Genomic DNA, 14,405 nt, shown 5'->3' with positions numbered 1-14,405 from the left:
AATGTCATAAAAAACGTCATAGTATAGTAAGGCGTTTTTTTCGGCCAAAAAAAGTCAAAAAATTTTTTGACCTCAAAATGTCATAAAAAACGTCATAGTATAGTAAGGCGTTTTTTTCGGCCAAAAAAAGTCAAAAAATTTTTTGACCTCAAAATGTCATAAAAAACGTCATAGTATAGTAAGGCGTTTTTTTCGGCCAAAAAAAGTCAAAAAAATTTTTGACCTCAAAATGTCATAAAAAACGTCATAGTATAGTAAGGCGTCAAAATCGGACAAAAAAAGTCAAAAAATTTTTTGACCTCAAAATGTCATAAAAAACGTCATAGTATAGTAAGGCGTCAAAATCGGACAAAAAAAGTCAAAATTTTTTTTGACCTCAAAATGTCATAAAAAACGTCATAGTATAGTAAGGCGTTTTTTTCGGCCAAAAAAAGTCAAAAAATTTTTTGACCTCAAAATGTCATAAAAAACGTCATAGTATAGTAAGGCGTTTTTTTCGGCCAAAAAAAGTCAAAAAATTTTTTGACCTCAAAATGTCATAAAAAACGTCATAGTATAGTAAGGCGTTTTTTTCGGCCAAAAAAAGTCAAAAAATTTTTTGACCTCAAAATGTCATAAAAAACGTCATAGTATAGTAAGGCGTTTTTTTCGGCCAAAAAAAGTCAAAAAATTTTTTGACCTCAAAATGTCATAAAAAACGTCATAGTATAGTAAGGCGTTTTTTTCGGCCAAAAAAAGTCAAAAAATTTTTTGACCTCAAAATGTCATAAAAAACGTCATAGTATAGTAAGGCGTTTTTTTCGGCCAAAAAAAGTCAAAATTTTTTTTGACCTCAAAATGTCATAAAAAACGTCATAGTATAGTAAGGCGTTTTTTTCGGCCAAAAAAAGTCAAAAAATTTTTTGACCTCAAAATGTCATAAAAAACGTCATAGTATAGTAAGGCGTTTTTTTCGGCCAAAAAAAGTCAAAATTTTTTTTGACCTCAAAATGTCATAAAAAACGTCATAGTATAGTAAGGCGTCAAAATCGGACAAAAAAAGTCAAAAAATTTTTTGACCTCAAAATGTCATAAAAAACGTCATAGTATAGTAAGGCGTTTTTTTCGGCCAAAAAAAGTCAAAAAATTTTTTGACCTCAAAATGTCATAAAAAACGTCATAGTATAGTAAGGCGTCAAAATCGGACAAAAAAAGTCAAAATTTTTTTTGACCTCAAAATGTCATAAAAAATGTCATAGTATAGTAAGGCGTTTTTTTCGGCCAAAAAAAGTCAAAAAATTTTTTGACCTCAAAATGTCATAAAAAACGTCATAGTATAGTAAGGCGTTTTTTTCGGACAAAAAAAGTCAAAAAAAATTTTGACCTCAAAATGTCATAAAAAACGTCATAGTATAGTAAGGCGTTTTTTTCGGCCAAAAAAAGTCAAAAAAATTTTTGACCTCAAAATGTCATAAAAAACGTCATAGTATAGTAAGGCGTCAAAATCGGACAAAAAAAGTCAAAAATTTTTTTGACCTCAAAATGTCATAAAAAACGTCATAGTATAGTAAGGCGTTTTTTTCGGCCAAAAAAAGTCAAAAAAATTTTTGACCTCAAAATGTCATAAAAAACGTCATAGTATAGTAAGGCGTCAAAATCGGCCAAAAAAAGTCAAAAAAAATTTTGACCTCAAAATGTCATAAAAATGGTCATAGTATAGTAAGGCGTTTTTTTCGGCCAAAAAAAGTCAAAATTTTTTTTGACCTCAAAATGTCATAAAAAACGTCATAGTATAGTAAGGCGTTTTTTTCGGCCAAAAAAAGTCAAAAAATTTTTTGACCTCAAAATGTCATAAAAAACGTCATAGTATAGTAAGGCGTCAAAATCGGACAAAAAAAGTCAAAATTTTTTTTGACCTCAAAATGTCATAAAAAACGTCATAGTATAGTAAGGCGTTTTTTTCGGCCAAAAAAAGTCAAAATTTTTTTTGACCTCAAAATGTCATAAAAAACGTCATAGTATAGTAAGGCGTCAAAATCGGACAAAAAAAGTCAAAAAATTTTTTGACCTCAAAATGTCATAAAAAACGTCATAGTATAGTAAGGCGTTTTTTTCGGCCAAAAAAAGTCAAAAAATTTTTTGACCTCAAAATGTCATAAAAAAGTCATAGTATAGTAAGGCGTCAAAATCGGACAAAAAAAGTCAAAATTTTTTTTGACCTCAAAATGTCATAAAAAATGTCATAGTATAGTAAGGCGTTTTTTTCGGCCAAAAAAAGTCAAAAATTTTTTTGACCTCAAAATGTCATAAAAAACGTCATAGTATAGTAAGGCGTTTTTTTCGGACAAAAAAAGTCAAAAAAATTTTTGACCTCAAAATGTCATAAAAAACGTCATAGTATAGTAAGGCGTTTTTTTCGGCCAAAAAAAGTCAAAAAAATTTTTGACCTCAAAATGTCATAAAAAACGTCATAGTATAGTAAGGCGTCAAAATCGGACAAAAAAAGTCAAAAAATTTTTTGACCTCAAAATGTCATAAAAAACGCCATAGTATAGTAAGGCGTTTTTTTCGGCCAAAAAAAGTCAAAAAATTTTTTGACCTCAAAATGTCAGAAAAAACGTCATAGTATAGTAAGGCGTTTTTTTCGGCCAAAAAAAGTCAAAAAAATTTTTGACCTCAAAATGTCATAAAAAACGTCATAGTATAGTAAGGCGTCAAAATCGGCCAAAAAAAGTCAAAAAAAATTTTGACCTCAAAATGTCATAAAAATGGTCATAGTATAGTAAGGCGTTTTTTTCGGCCAAAAAAAGTCAAAAATTTTTTTGATCTCAAAATGTCATAAAAAACGTCATAGTATAGTGAGGCGTCAAAATCAGCCAAAAAAAGTCACAATTTTTTTTTACCTCAAAATGTCATAAAATACGTCATAGTATAGTAAGGCGTTTTTTTTCGGCCAAAAAAAGTCAAAAAAATTTTTGACCTCAAAATGTCATAAAAAACGTCATAGTATAGTAAGGCGTCAAAATCGGACAAAAAAAAGTCAAAAATTTTTTTTTGACCTCAAAATGTCATAAAAAACGTCATAGTATAGTAAGGCGTTTTTTTCGGCCAAAAAAAGTCAAAAAAATTTTTGACCTCAAAATGTCATAAAAATGGTCATAGTATAGTAAGGCGTTTTTTTCGGCCAAAAAAAGTCAAAATTTTTTTTGATCTCAAAATGTCATAAAAAACGTCATAGTATAGTGAGGCGTCAAAATCAGCCAAAAAAAGTCACAATTTTTTTTTACCTCAAAATGTCATAAAAAACGTCATAGTATAGTAAGGCGTCAAAATCGGCCAAAAAAAGTAAAAAGAAAATTTGACCTCAAAATGACATAAAAAACATCACTTGAGTGACGTTCAAAGCAGGTGAGTGCAGCAGTGAGGATCACTTCCGCTTTCAAAAATGCGGAAGTGATCCATTGACCCCATTGACCCCAATGTTAAAATAGCCAACTTTACAGCCTAAAAAAGCAGATTTACAGACTGGTACATTTTTTGTTTTTGGTCTCTATTGATAGTTTGAGTGACAGCTCCATAGACAGGCACCGGCAGCAGTTAGCTCTTTGCTAAAGCATCGGCTGTGCTAGGCGGCTACATCCAGAGGCCTCCGGCTACCTCCAGTTGACAGGGGCTACAGTGTTTGTTTGCCAGTGTTCGGATAGGTTTTTGTGACAATACGGCTTGTTATAGTGTAGACTCTACTAACCGTAATCTTTTCTTACTCACTGAAAAGAAAAACTACTAAAAGTAACTTTTTATTTGCAAATTAAACCAGTCTGACAAACAATGCCAAGTGTTAGAGCGAGACAGCGTTTATTTCAGAAACTTACTATTCAAAGAGACACAAGAAAAAACATTACAACAATAACATTTAAAAAAAAGCAAATAGTATAAAAATAGAAAAATTCAGCTGTGATTGTTCCAAATAGCAGCAGCAGCAGAGGAAATAAATCAGAGGCTTATGAAAACAGGAGGGTTTTTAACTTTACCTTTATCCGGTGAAAATGTAAAACTTTATTGACACTTAACTTTTCCCTCTGCGTCTCGCACCCTCCAGATTACGGCTGTGATGGAGACTACGACGATGGATTCTAGCTGTGGGTTACCGATCCCACACAGAGAGGACGATTCTGAAGCCCTAACTGCATCGAATGTTTATGACCGGGAACACAAAGTGGCTGCACATCAGAGCTGTGACGCCCAGAGGGACGAGGAATTCCCATCAGGAATAAACGGGACAGGCGTGCCAGAGAACAAAAGCTGGAAAAATCTGACTCTGTGTCCCGTTTGTCACCTCGTCTGGAGGACACACAGCGTGGCTGCTGACAGAGCTGGAGAGGAGGACATTGAAAATCAAAGGCAGGAAGTACTTCAGAGCGCACAGGTGTTCAGACAGAAAACGTACAAAGGACTTTTCAGCAGCATAAAAACGACTGTTTTAATATGAAGCTTTCATTGTTAAAGAGTCGTTTAGATGCTGGTGAAACAAAAACACAGAAGAAAAACTTAACATAACATTTAACCTCCTTTTAATCCACACATCTTTTGACCTGTAAAATACCAAATCAGATGAGTGTCGACGTTTATCTGCAGGACTCCGTGTTTTGATTTCAAAGCTGTGTCCCTTCTTCATGGTTATGTTAAGATTTTCAGGAAGACAGAAAACATGATCATCTTTTCATTCATTTCAACACTCGGGTACTTACCACGGCGTAACTTTGAGTACTTCCTGCCATGTTTGTGAGCTTCACTGTCCCTCAGCTGTAACACGTAATTAAAACAAGCATCTATCAGTCAGGTAGCGTGAGATCAATCATCATTATCAGATGGATATTTATTAATGCCTTAGGTTAGTGGACAGACGCGTGCTGTCTGCTTCTCTGAAGCCAAAGTATTTCAGTGTTGTGGCCTTTGAACAGTTTAATCCCAGGTTTCGTGCCAATGTTTGCAGAGATGTTATTGAATTTTAATTTTAATAATTTTCTAAGTTACTTTGAGGAAATGATGCTTGGATTGGTTTTTATTCTGCTGTTCATTTGGTTTGAGCTTTTTTTTTCTTTATTGTTTTGAGACTGAACCGATTGTTTATGATTAATTTAATGAGACTGTGTCATTGGATTTATGTTAATGGTTCTTTATGATGTCCCGGGATGTAAATACATTCTCTGCAGTGTTATGTTTTCCAGACGAACGAGGAGCCCAATCAGAGAATGGATCTATTTTTTATTTAAGCTTTTATGAGTTTTGTTTTGGAAGAATGAAAGTTTGGAGGTGAAGGAGCTTGTGGCCTTTTCACTGTGTCCACACAACAGAATTTAACATGACTGCCTCCGTGCTGCTGCTCTAAGTCATGATGTTACATCTGTGTATTGTTGTGTGAATTTGCTGCTACAATAAAGATTTCACTCAACAGGAAAGTCAATGTTTCCTCCTTCATTTAGTGTTTAAACATGAACAGTTTCTCATTCAAAGGCCTCTGCACATCAAGTCTGTTCATAGGTTGGATATTAAATGAATACATCATATATAGTTACAGACAATGTCCACTGTCAGTGGTTTTGGGGACTGTTATAGTTTTATTTAGGGTTTTGGGAGAAGTATTACATAAAAATCATTAAAATCATGACTTGTGCAAACTTACTAAAATCCAGGGACTGTATTCACCACACATCCTAAAGATAGAAACAGTCCCTAACTGTGGACAAACTCTAAAAGATACTGTTTGTCCTAAAGTTATGACTCTTGAGTCTTTGGTCTTACCTGAGCATTTTAGTGTAGAAGCAGATCCTAAGCCTGAGAGAAGCTAGAAGCACCTGAGTGGACAATCACAGTCAGCTTCTGTGGCTCTGTTTGTAAAAACAGAATAATAATTAGCTTTTAAAACCACACTGATGATCAAACCAGTCCAGAAACACAGGAGACTGGAGACCGTTCGCACAGGTCCGAACCACCTGGGCACCAGAAAAATAAATTGCAGCTCTCGGCCTCGGCCGTCGGACAGAATTATTCATTAAACCAAAAACGGTCTCTCAACCCTGCCCCTGCTCTCAGCTCAGTTCTCTTTGTTCCAAACTAAAAGTTGCTCTCAGCAGCTTTGTGAATGTCTCTCCAGAGAAAACTCTTAGCCAGGAACTTTTACTGCCATTTAGGAGGCACCTGTATAATTGATGAATTTTACATTTACTGTCCCAAACACTCATCTGCTAACCTCTGTCCAGGACAAATACACTGCTGCACAGGTACAATTACCATCTACAACTCCTGACTCGATGTCTGAGCAGACAAAACAGCACAAAGCTGAAAACAGCACTGAGAACTCACCACACGAGCTGCAACCCTGAGGCTTCACCTGGACTGGAGTCGCACCTGAGACTGGGCTCCTTCGAGACTTGAGACTGGAAAGCAAAAACATTTCAGTGTCAGATTTTTATTTGCTAAAATCCCCAAACTGTAAAGAATCAATGAGCCAATACAGTGGACACATAATCTGTGATCCACTCTTCATCATCATATTTAAATCTCTGCAGTGTTTCATGATTTTGTCAAACGAATCTCACTCACTTCACCTGATTCCTTCACCTTCTTGTTTTTTAATCTTTGTTGTTTTTTTTTTTTATCTCTTGAGGTTTTACTGTCTCTTCTCATCACCTCTGTGTGGGACTGAACTCAGCCTGAATTATTCACATCAAACAACAGCGTGAGCGACACGACACCATCAACCATCACGACAACGCTTTTGATGAGACAGGGACGTTTCACTGGTGCTACTGGATCATTTAACGCCAGCACAGTATGGCAGCTTTCTGAGGGTTTTGTTTTCAGAGGTATCAGGTGTCTCCTGGTGTGCGTGAGGATTCAACAGATCTGATTTTAAAAAAAACAAAAAAAACAGCTGCTGACCAATCAGAGCAAACAGCTAACTATCAAACCTGAAGCATCTAGAAAAACAACAGGTTTCTAATAAGGCTGAGGGGAACTGTGTGTATTACAGGAGGAGCTGCAGTTTCTTTTCCAGGTAGCTGACGTCTCATTTTGGCCTGAACTCTTCATATTTACGTCTGCTCCGTCAGTGCGGGGCTGCTGCGTTAAAAAGGATTTTACTGCCCTCACTGAAAAACTGGAAAATTTATGGAAAATGATTTATATTCCCAAAGTCCTGGAAAAGTGCTGCAAGTTGAAGGTATATCTTTTCCTCAGGTGTCACATTTTTCATGTTCAGGTCTAAGAACTACACCTGATACCTCGAAATCTACCGTCATTTGTTTTAATTCTGTCCAGCTGGCTTCAGCTGCCACCTTTAAATAATGACCTAAATGGAAAAACACTAACTGAGGCTCATCTTTTAATATTTCCAAACCTTTAATTGTCCCTTGTTAAACTTAAGTGTCAAACTGTTTTAAAAACGTAGAAAAACAACAAATCCCGAGACTCAGTGGCCGTGACCGGTTCACTTGAAGTGCAGCTAAATTAGTCCTATTAACAGATTATTCGACGGCGTGAAAATGTCATGAGTAAGCCTTGAGTTGTCTCAGGGAATTATCGTCCCTTCGTACCCGCCGACGTCTGAACCCGGCTCGAAACAGAACGACGCCTCGGGCCTTCAGGAACACAAAGATCTGAGAAAACTATTAAATTACACTCTGTGTGACCCTCCAACAGCTTCCCCTTTTCTGCTCGACTTTTCCTCCAACACAGCCCGGAAAATAATTTCATGGTTTATGATGCTATGTAATTGTGCTGTCAGGTCAGCTGTCTAAGGCCCCCTCTGAGTTTTACACCCACCCCCTCTCGCCTGCTTGCTCTTCTCTCCCCAAGGGCCGAGAACCTACGCTAGCTTTTCGGTATTTGCCAGCCCCACCACCACCACCCCCACCACCCCACCCGCCCCTCCCGCCCCTCCAACCACACTTAGAAGTTTTACTGAAACTTCTAAGTCCTCCGACACCAAACTTTTACTGTAACCTTTGCAGTGCAGCTGAGGGAGGGAGGAGGAGGGAAGCTGGCTGTTTGGTTTTGCAGTGTTCGTGACCTCGCTGCCCTTCCACAGTGAGAGAGCTACAGGCGAACAGATTCCTTCTGCCTCTGAAAAATGTCCTTTATGCAAGCTGATTAAGCTCGAGTTTGCAGAGGTTTTTTTTTTTTTTTCTACTCCCGTTCTCAACGAGCTGAGCCAGATTTTCTTTTTTTCCTTTTCTTGGCTTCGAGCGTGACTCTAAGGAAAAATGCTCAGGATTTAAAACGAGAAGCGAAGCCTTCTCCTCTTCCTCTTTCCCTTAACTTCCTCTCTTCTCCTCCTTTTTCCTGTTTCCGTTACTACAAAGCAAGAAGAACAAGACATTCTTTCCCTGAGGTGCTTTTTTTTTGTAATGAATCTTTGTCTTTATCCGTCTCTCGTCTCTTAACATTCATCGCCCTGCATCCCTCTATCCACCCAACTTCCATCCTTCTCTTCCTTCTTTCCACAACATCCCTCCATGTTTCTGTTTCCTGTCTCTTCCTCTAATCCTCACCTCATCTCTCTCAGGCCCAAAGCGAAATGAATCCGCACGTCTTTGTGAAACAGGCGATGGGAAAAGCTCGGTGACGTGGCGACTACTCACAGGACTAATTTACAAACTGCTGCAGCCAGCAAACTAACAGCTAAGCAAGTATTTACATCAACAATTTCACCAGTGAAACATCCAAGCACTGAAACAACACGTGGTTAGCTAGTTCTAAGCTAGTTAGCACCACAGGTGACTCCGTCAGTCTTTAACGTCCACTTCTCCTCACCTAATCACTTGTTGTCCTTCCTGTTCTTTCTCTCTTCATAAACATCCTGCTTGCCTTTCGATTTCTTCCCTCCTCGTCTTTTGGCCTCTTCATTCAAACAACTTCTGTCCTTCTGTTGTCTCCTTAATATCCCTCCATCTTTCAGTCCATCTTCCTCCTTCACCAGACCCGCTCGTTTGATTTCTTTCTCCCTCCTTCCTTATTTGTCCCATGTCACTGTTCTCTCTTCCACATCTTCTTCTCTTCTCTTCCCTTTCTTTCGTCTCAATCTTTCCTAATAGCCCTCCATCTTCAACTCTTCCCCTGATGTCCCATCACTCACTCTCCTCTCCCCTTGTCCTCCTCTGCCTCCTCCCCCTGACAGCTGCAGTTTAGCCACCGTGCTAACGTCTCCCTGGAGGCTGTGTGTGTTTCTGTTTGTGTGTTTGCTGGTGTGTGTGTGGTGTTTGACTCAAAGGCACCTTTGCTGGGTGAGCCAAACTCCCTCACACACTGATTTGTGTTCATATGCTTGTGAGGACTCTCACTGACAGTATGCACTCTGCAGCCTTTAACCTTTAAATACTGCAACAACAACCAAAGTCCAACGCAAACCTAATCTCGCGACCTCACCCCTGAAACCAGGATCAAACAGATGTCCTCAGTCTTTAAAACTGTCCTCATTTTCCCAAAGTCCTGCTTCTTTTTAAACCTCCCTCCTTCACTGCTTCATTTTTAGTTTTTAATTTAAATCCTCGTCCAAAAGTTTCCTCACTTTTCAAAATTAAAATTTTTTAAAAAATTCTCAAACTGACCATACTTCCTGAAAATGTGCTCATTTTTTAAATCCATCTTAACTCTAAATATATATATATATATGTGTGTGTCCTGACCGCTAAAAAAAAAAGCGTCCCTGCTCTTTGGAAATGTCCTCTCTTTTCTAAAAACTTGCACTCTCAGGGCCTGAGGCTGAAACTGGTCCTCACAAAGTACGGGAACACACACACACACTTTTCTTTTCCCAGGCCTGGACCAGGCTGCCTCAGTTTGTTGCCAGAGTCATTTTCCTAATAATCCCACCCTGCCTGCCCTCAAACTCTCCTCCCCCCCCCCCCCCCCCTCTTCCTTCTCCGCACTGCGTTTTCCTGCATCAGCATATCAAACTCACCCCGCCCTGATCCGCATCCCACCCCAAACACCACACCCCCCCCAACTGCCTTCCTCACCCCAATTATTTCCCAGGACTTTACCTTAGAGGGATTCTTTCACCTCCCCCGCTCTCTTTTGTAGTCAGGCTCCTCAGTAACCTTCCCTCCGCTGCAGGCGACGGCGTCCATTGTGTAATAAATACATGGAGGTATTCATGTTGCCCTCAGTGCCTGTTTTCTCTGCCATCATCAGAATGAATGCTCCTGACAGGCAGCTGAAGGGGGGGGGCAGGGGTCGGGGTGTGTAGGTATTCCTCCACTGCACGTGCAGACTCAGTAATGATGATGGTCCGGTGGGAGCCTGTGAAGGACAGAACAGTTATCAGGTTTAAAAGTGGAGAAAACTTGTTTTAATGCAAATCATCATAATGATCTTTTTTTTTTCTTTTTGACCAAATTTGAACCTAAAAAGTTGCCGTCCCTCTCGTCCCCCGGCCAACTTCTGTCCTACCGACTTGCCTAAGTCAGACTTCGTCCACACTAAGCTGAATATTCTGTGACGTGGAGGTCTGTATGGGCTGTCTTGTGGGGGATTTAAACATATAAACCTCACAGAGGTTAAGCGAAGGCCACTTAGGGTTAACTGCCTTTTAACGGACATAAAAGAGATTCTGTCTGAATCCAAGTCAAGTCTCAAGTTCTCGTTTTTTTGAGTCAAGTCAGACTCGAGTCCAAGGTGAGTCCAAGTGTCTCAGCAGTCCCTTCCTTTCGCTAAGTGCTTTTTAAATCGGTTCTCTTCGGATTAAATTCTGCTCCGACAGACTGGATGTTTCTGCGTTTACAGAAAGCAGGAGCGAGTTACTGCTGCTGAGGGGAGCAGTTTGGAAACTTACAGTTTGGCTCCGCGTTCAGCCGTTTAAGATGCTACTGAGAGACTCAAGCAAGAGTCACAAATTCTGTGTGACAATATGTCAGTTTGGCAGTTGTCTCCGAGCGAGAACAGGCCACTGCCACCACCGCAGCACTTACAAAAAATAGACGCATAATGTGGAACTGGCCCTGGCTACTGCAGACGACGTTTGCATCTTCTCAGAAATGTGGCTGGGAAAATGCCACCGCGTGACACTGAAAAACCCTCTTATGCTCACTGCTGAGTGCTACAGAGAGAGAGTGCTGAACCAAATCATTCTGAGCAGCGTAGAAAATGAAGAAATTAGTCTTGGCTGCGGAGCCGTCCAGCCTCTTGGCTCCGCAGCCGAGCTGAATCCGCCGCCACAGAGCACCGAGCTCCTGTCGTCCCCCGGTTCCCAAACATAAATCCTCCGCGTTTTCTGGCTCAGCGCATGACTCAGTAAACACGCGAAGGAGGAGCAGGAGACTCAAAATTGTTTCTGTGAGGCCACAGATGAGTTTGGTGCTCGGCTCGGAGCTCGCTTCTGATGTATGGTCCTATCTCTGTAATTTAATTCATTAAGGAATAACCAAACCCCCATCTGTGGAGACAACTCCCATGACAACGATCACACACACACACACACACACACACACACACACACACACGGGTGTATGCACTGCGGCATCATTCTCTCTCCCGTTCGTCTCCTTACATTCAGCCTCCTCTCAGCCATAAATCTCAAACTTGGATTCATCAGTAAACAGGACGTTTTCCACTCATTCACTGTGAAATGTTGGTGTTTCTTATCTCACCCTGAGAGTTTACTCTTGTTTCGCCTCCTGAGAAGCGTCTCAGAAGCTTCCCCTCGTCCTCTGAGACCACTACACCGCAGCCTTCTGTTGACAGTACTGCTGCTGACTGGAGTTTTGACTCCTTTAACAAATTCTGTATCTGTGATGAAGTCGCTTTTCTATCTCTCAGGGAACTAAGCTTGATGCACTGATCTTCTGATGGTGTGGCCACTTTTCTTCTGTCTGATCGTGCGTTAGATGCAACTGATCCAGTTTCTGCGAAGCGCTTCAGACTTCCATACACTGCCCCATTACAAACCTTCGGTTTAGCCGAGTGACACCGAGAAAGAGAAGCGAATAACAACAGAATAACAATCTGACACTGTCGCTTTCTGCTGGAAACGAGTGTCGTCTGAGCTCATGCTTCAACAGAACAGACTCGACTCAAGAAAATCTGACCTTAAGTACATAGGAGAAAAGTTGCCCCAAATGCCCCAGGACATAACTTCCTGTTTTTAAATGTTTCTGAATCTTCAAACTCTCTGATTATTTTCAGTTTCCTTTGAAAATATTCAGCTTATTCAACGTGGTCTCAGACTGTTGGACCCCACTGTCTGTGCATGCCTCCAACAACGTGCACACACTCAGAGACATGTCTAACCAACGTGAACAGAGGACGCAGCGAAGTCAATGAAACTCAGGATCTAATCTGTGCACCCAGTAAACACTGATTTGGTGATTTGCAGGAAAAAAGATGTCTAGACGTGTATTTAAAACGTGATTTATCATTTAAAAAGATGAAATGTTATTTGCTGCACCTTATTAAAAGCTTTTCTATAACCGTGTGCTCTGATCCCCAGGTCTGTGGATCAGGGTTAAGATTTAAAAATGAAGGGCAAACAACAACTGCCATGACAGGTAACGCGTCCTGCGTCATCAGCACTAATGTCCACGCCGGAGTTTACATGGACTGAGGCGCACCTTCTTAAACCACGGCAGCTTTCAGATGGAAAATGCTCCAGAGTTAAAAGGTGTAAATGCATCAGTTTCTCCAAGCTGCATGTTTAATCTGTTTTCCTCTCAAACCAAAGCTCTGTCGTGTGCAGTGTCGTCACGCTGCGGCGAGGAAAACCTCTGCCTGTTGTTCATCCATGTCTTCGTGCCTTCCCCCTCTGTAACTCCTCCCTTCTTCTTCTTTTTGACTTATGGTCCTAATTTTTCTTCTTTTCCTTGTTGACACTGGATTTTAGTGCTGGTTTAGAGTCTGCTGTGGCCACAGGGCACAGACCTGAATCAAGCAGGAGTGAACCCACTGAATGTGGATTTCTCTGGATGTGATAAACTGAACGTTATGATTGTAAACGCAGACTTCAGATCCAGAGAGCAGCAGGACACTGACACGTGACAGCAGCAGGTTTACAGTGAAACCCTGATGGGAAACAGCACAGTATGATGTACGTCTCCTGTTGTGTTCATTTATAGCTGCTGTGTGTGTGTGTGTGTGCGTGCGTGCGTGTGTGTGTGTGTGGTGGCCCTGTCATGTTGCTTTGCAGCAGGTGTGTGTCTGCATCTGTATGAGCGTGTGTTCCCTCTTTTGTGATGCCACATAAGAGGTTTAGGTAGTGTGTGTTCGCGTGCATGCGTGTGTGTGCGTGCGTGCGTGCGTGTGCGTGCGTGTGTGCGTGCATGCGTGCATGCGTGCATGCGTGCGTGCGTGCACCTTCTCTGTTGTTTTGTTCCATTGCAGCCCTGTAATTACCTTGAGTCAGATCTGCTTCTGTAACACAGGTGGGAGACACAGAATTTAATTACAGGGTGGGAACCGTGCTGCAGCCCACCTGCATGTGTGTGCGCAACTGTGTGCGTGTGTGTCAGTGTGTGTATTCGTCCTTTACGTGTACACGTACCACGTAGTGTTTGTTTGCACAAACTGTGTGCTTAAATTATAAATTTTGTTTATGCAGTTATTTCTGTCTCCAGGTTTGACAGATGAACGCGCAGGCAGGTGTGTGTGTGTGTGTGTGTGTGTGTGTGTGTGTGTGAGACAATGATAGGGGGTGGGCGAGCGAGCCTGAGTGAGATTGAACGAGACAGAGGAAGACAAAGGGAGGGAGAGAGGGTCTGACTGCAGAGCAGGTCGAACACCTGGTGCCTGATCAGAGGCAACATGATGGAGATGAAAAGGACCACGGGGGGAATTCTTCTTCTCTTCTCTTCAGTTCGGACGTTTTTTCCTTTGGTTGCGATCAGACGGCAGCGTCATTCTTCTGCTCCGACACCCGGTCTCAGCTGTGCGCGTCAGTCGTTACGGAACCTCGAGGTGTGCTTCATCACCCTCGTTGCTAGGCAACTCAAAGTTTGACACCATCTTGGGAGCTATCTAATTAGCTTTGGAGGGCTTAGGGATCCGGATGGGTCTGTTAGCTGGGCCCAGCAGCAGGAAATCAAACCAGCGACTGCTTCAGGTGTTTGAAACTGGACTGGTAATATTTTGCCATGTGACGCAGCAGTTCACCGCGTCGCACTGTTTACTACGTTGCCATGAGACAAATCCTCCGGCACCACACTCAGCTCAGCTCATACATGGGGAGCGAGTCTGTGATTTTCCTCATACAGTAGCTCGTGTCCAAACCAGAAGTGATGTGCTCTGATAAAGTGGAAGTCACTGTCACTCGAAGCTGCAGCGACAGTTTATGTTTGCTCCAGTTTTCTTTGCTTTCCTTCCTAACTATCATCCGGGGAACTGTTTCACAAACCAAGCTGTTCACATGCAGACTGCACACGGCGGCACGGCCGTGA

General features: G+C 41.2%; 1 protein-coding gene across 2 annotated transcripts in view; it reads left to right on the top strand.

Moving 5' to 3' along the window:
* brf1a (BRF1 RNA polymerase III transcription initiation factor subunit a) overlaps positions 1-5,419 on the top strand; it is a 98,712-nt gene extending 93,293 nt beyond the window's left edge. For both annotated transcript variants that reach the window (XM_041061419.1, XM_041061420.1), the window contains exon 19: positions 4,079-5,419. In XM_041061419.1, coding sequence (XP_040917353.1) covers positions 4,079-4,116 — 38 coding nt within the window. In that variant the 3' untranslated portion in view covers positions 4,117-5,419. The remainder of the gene's footprint in view (positions 1-4,078) is intronic.
* The last annotated feature ends 8,986 nt before the right edge of the window (positions 5,420-14,405 follow it).

The sequence above is a fragment of the Toxotes jaculatrix genome, chromosome 17, assembly GCF_017976425.1.
Source record: "Toxotes jaculatrix isolate fToxJac2 chromosome 17, fToxJac2.pri, whole genome shotgun sequence".
NCBI lineage: Eukaryota > Metazoa > Chordata > Actinopteri > Toxotidae > Toxotes > Toxotes jaculatrix.
The sequence above is the reverse complement of the archived record's forward strand: the minus strand, read 5'-3'. Positions and strand labels throughout refer to the sequence as shown.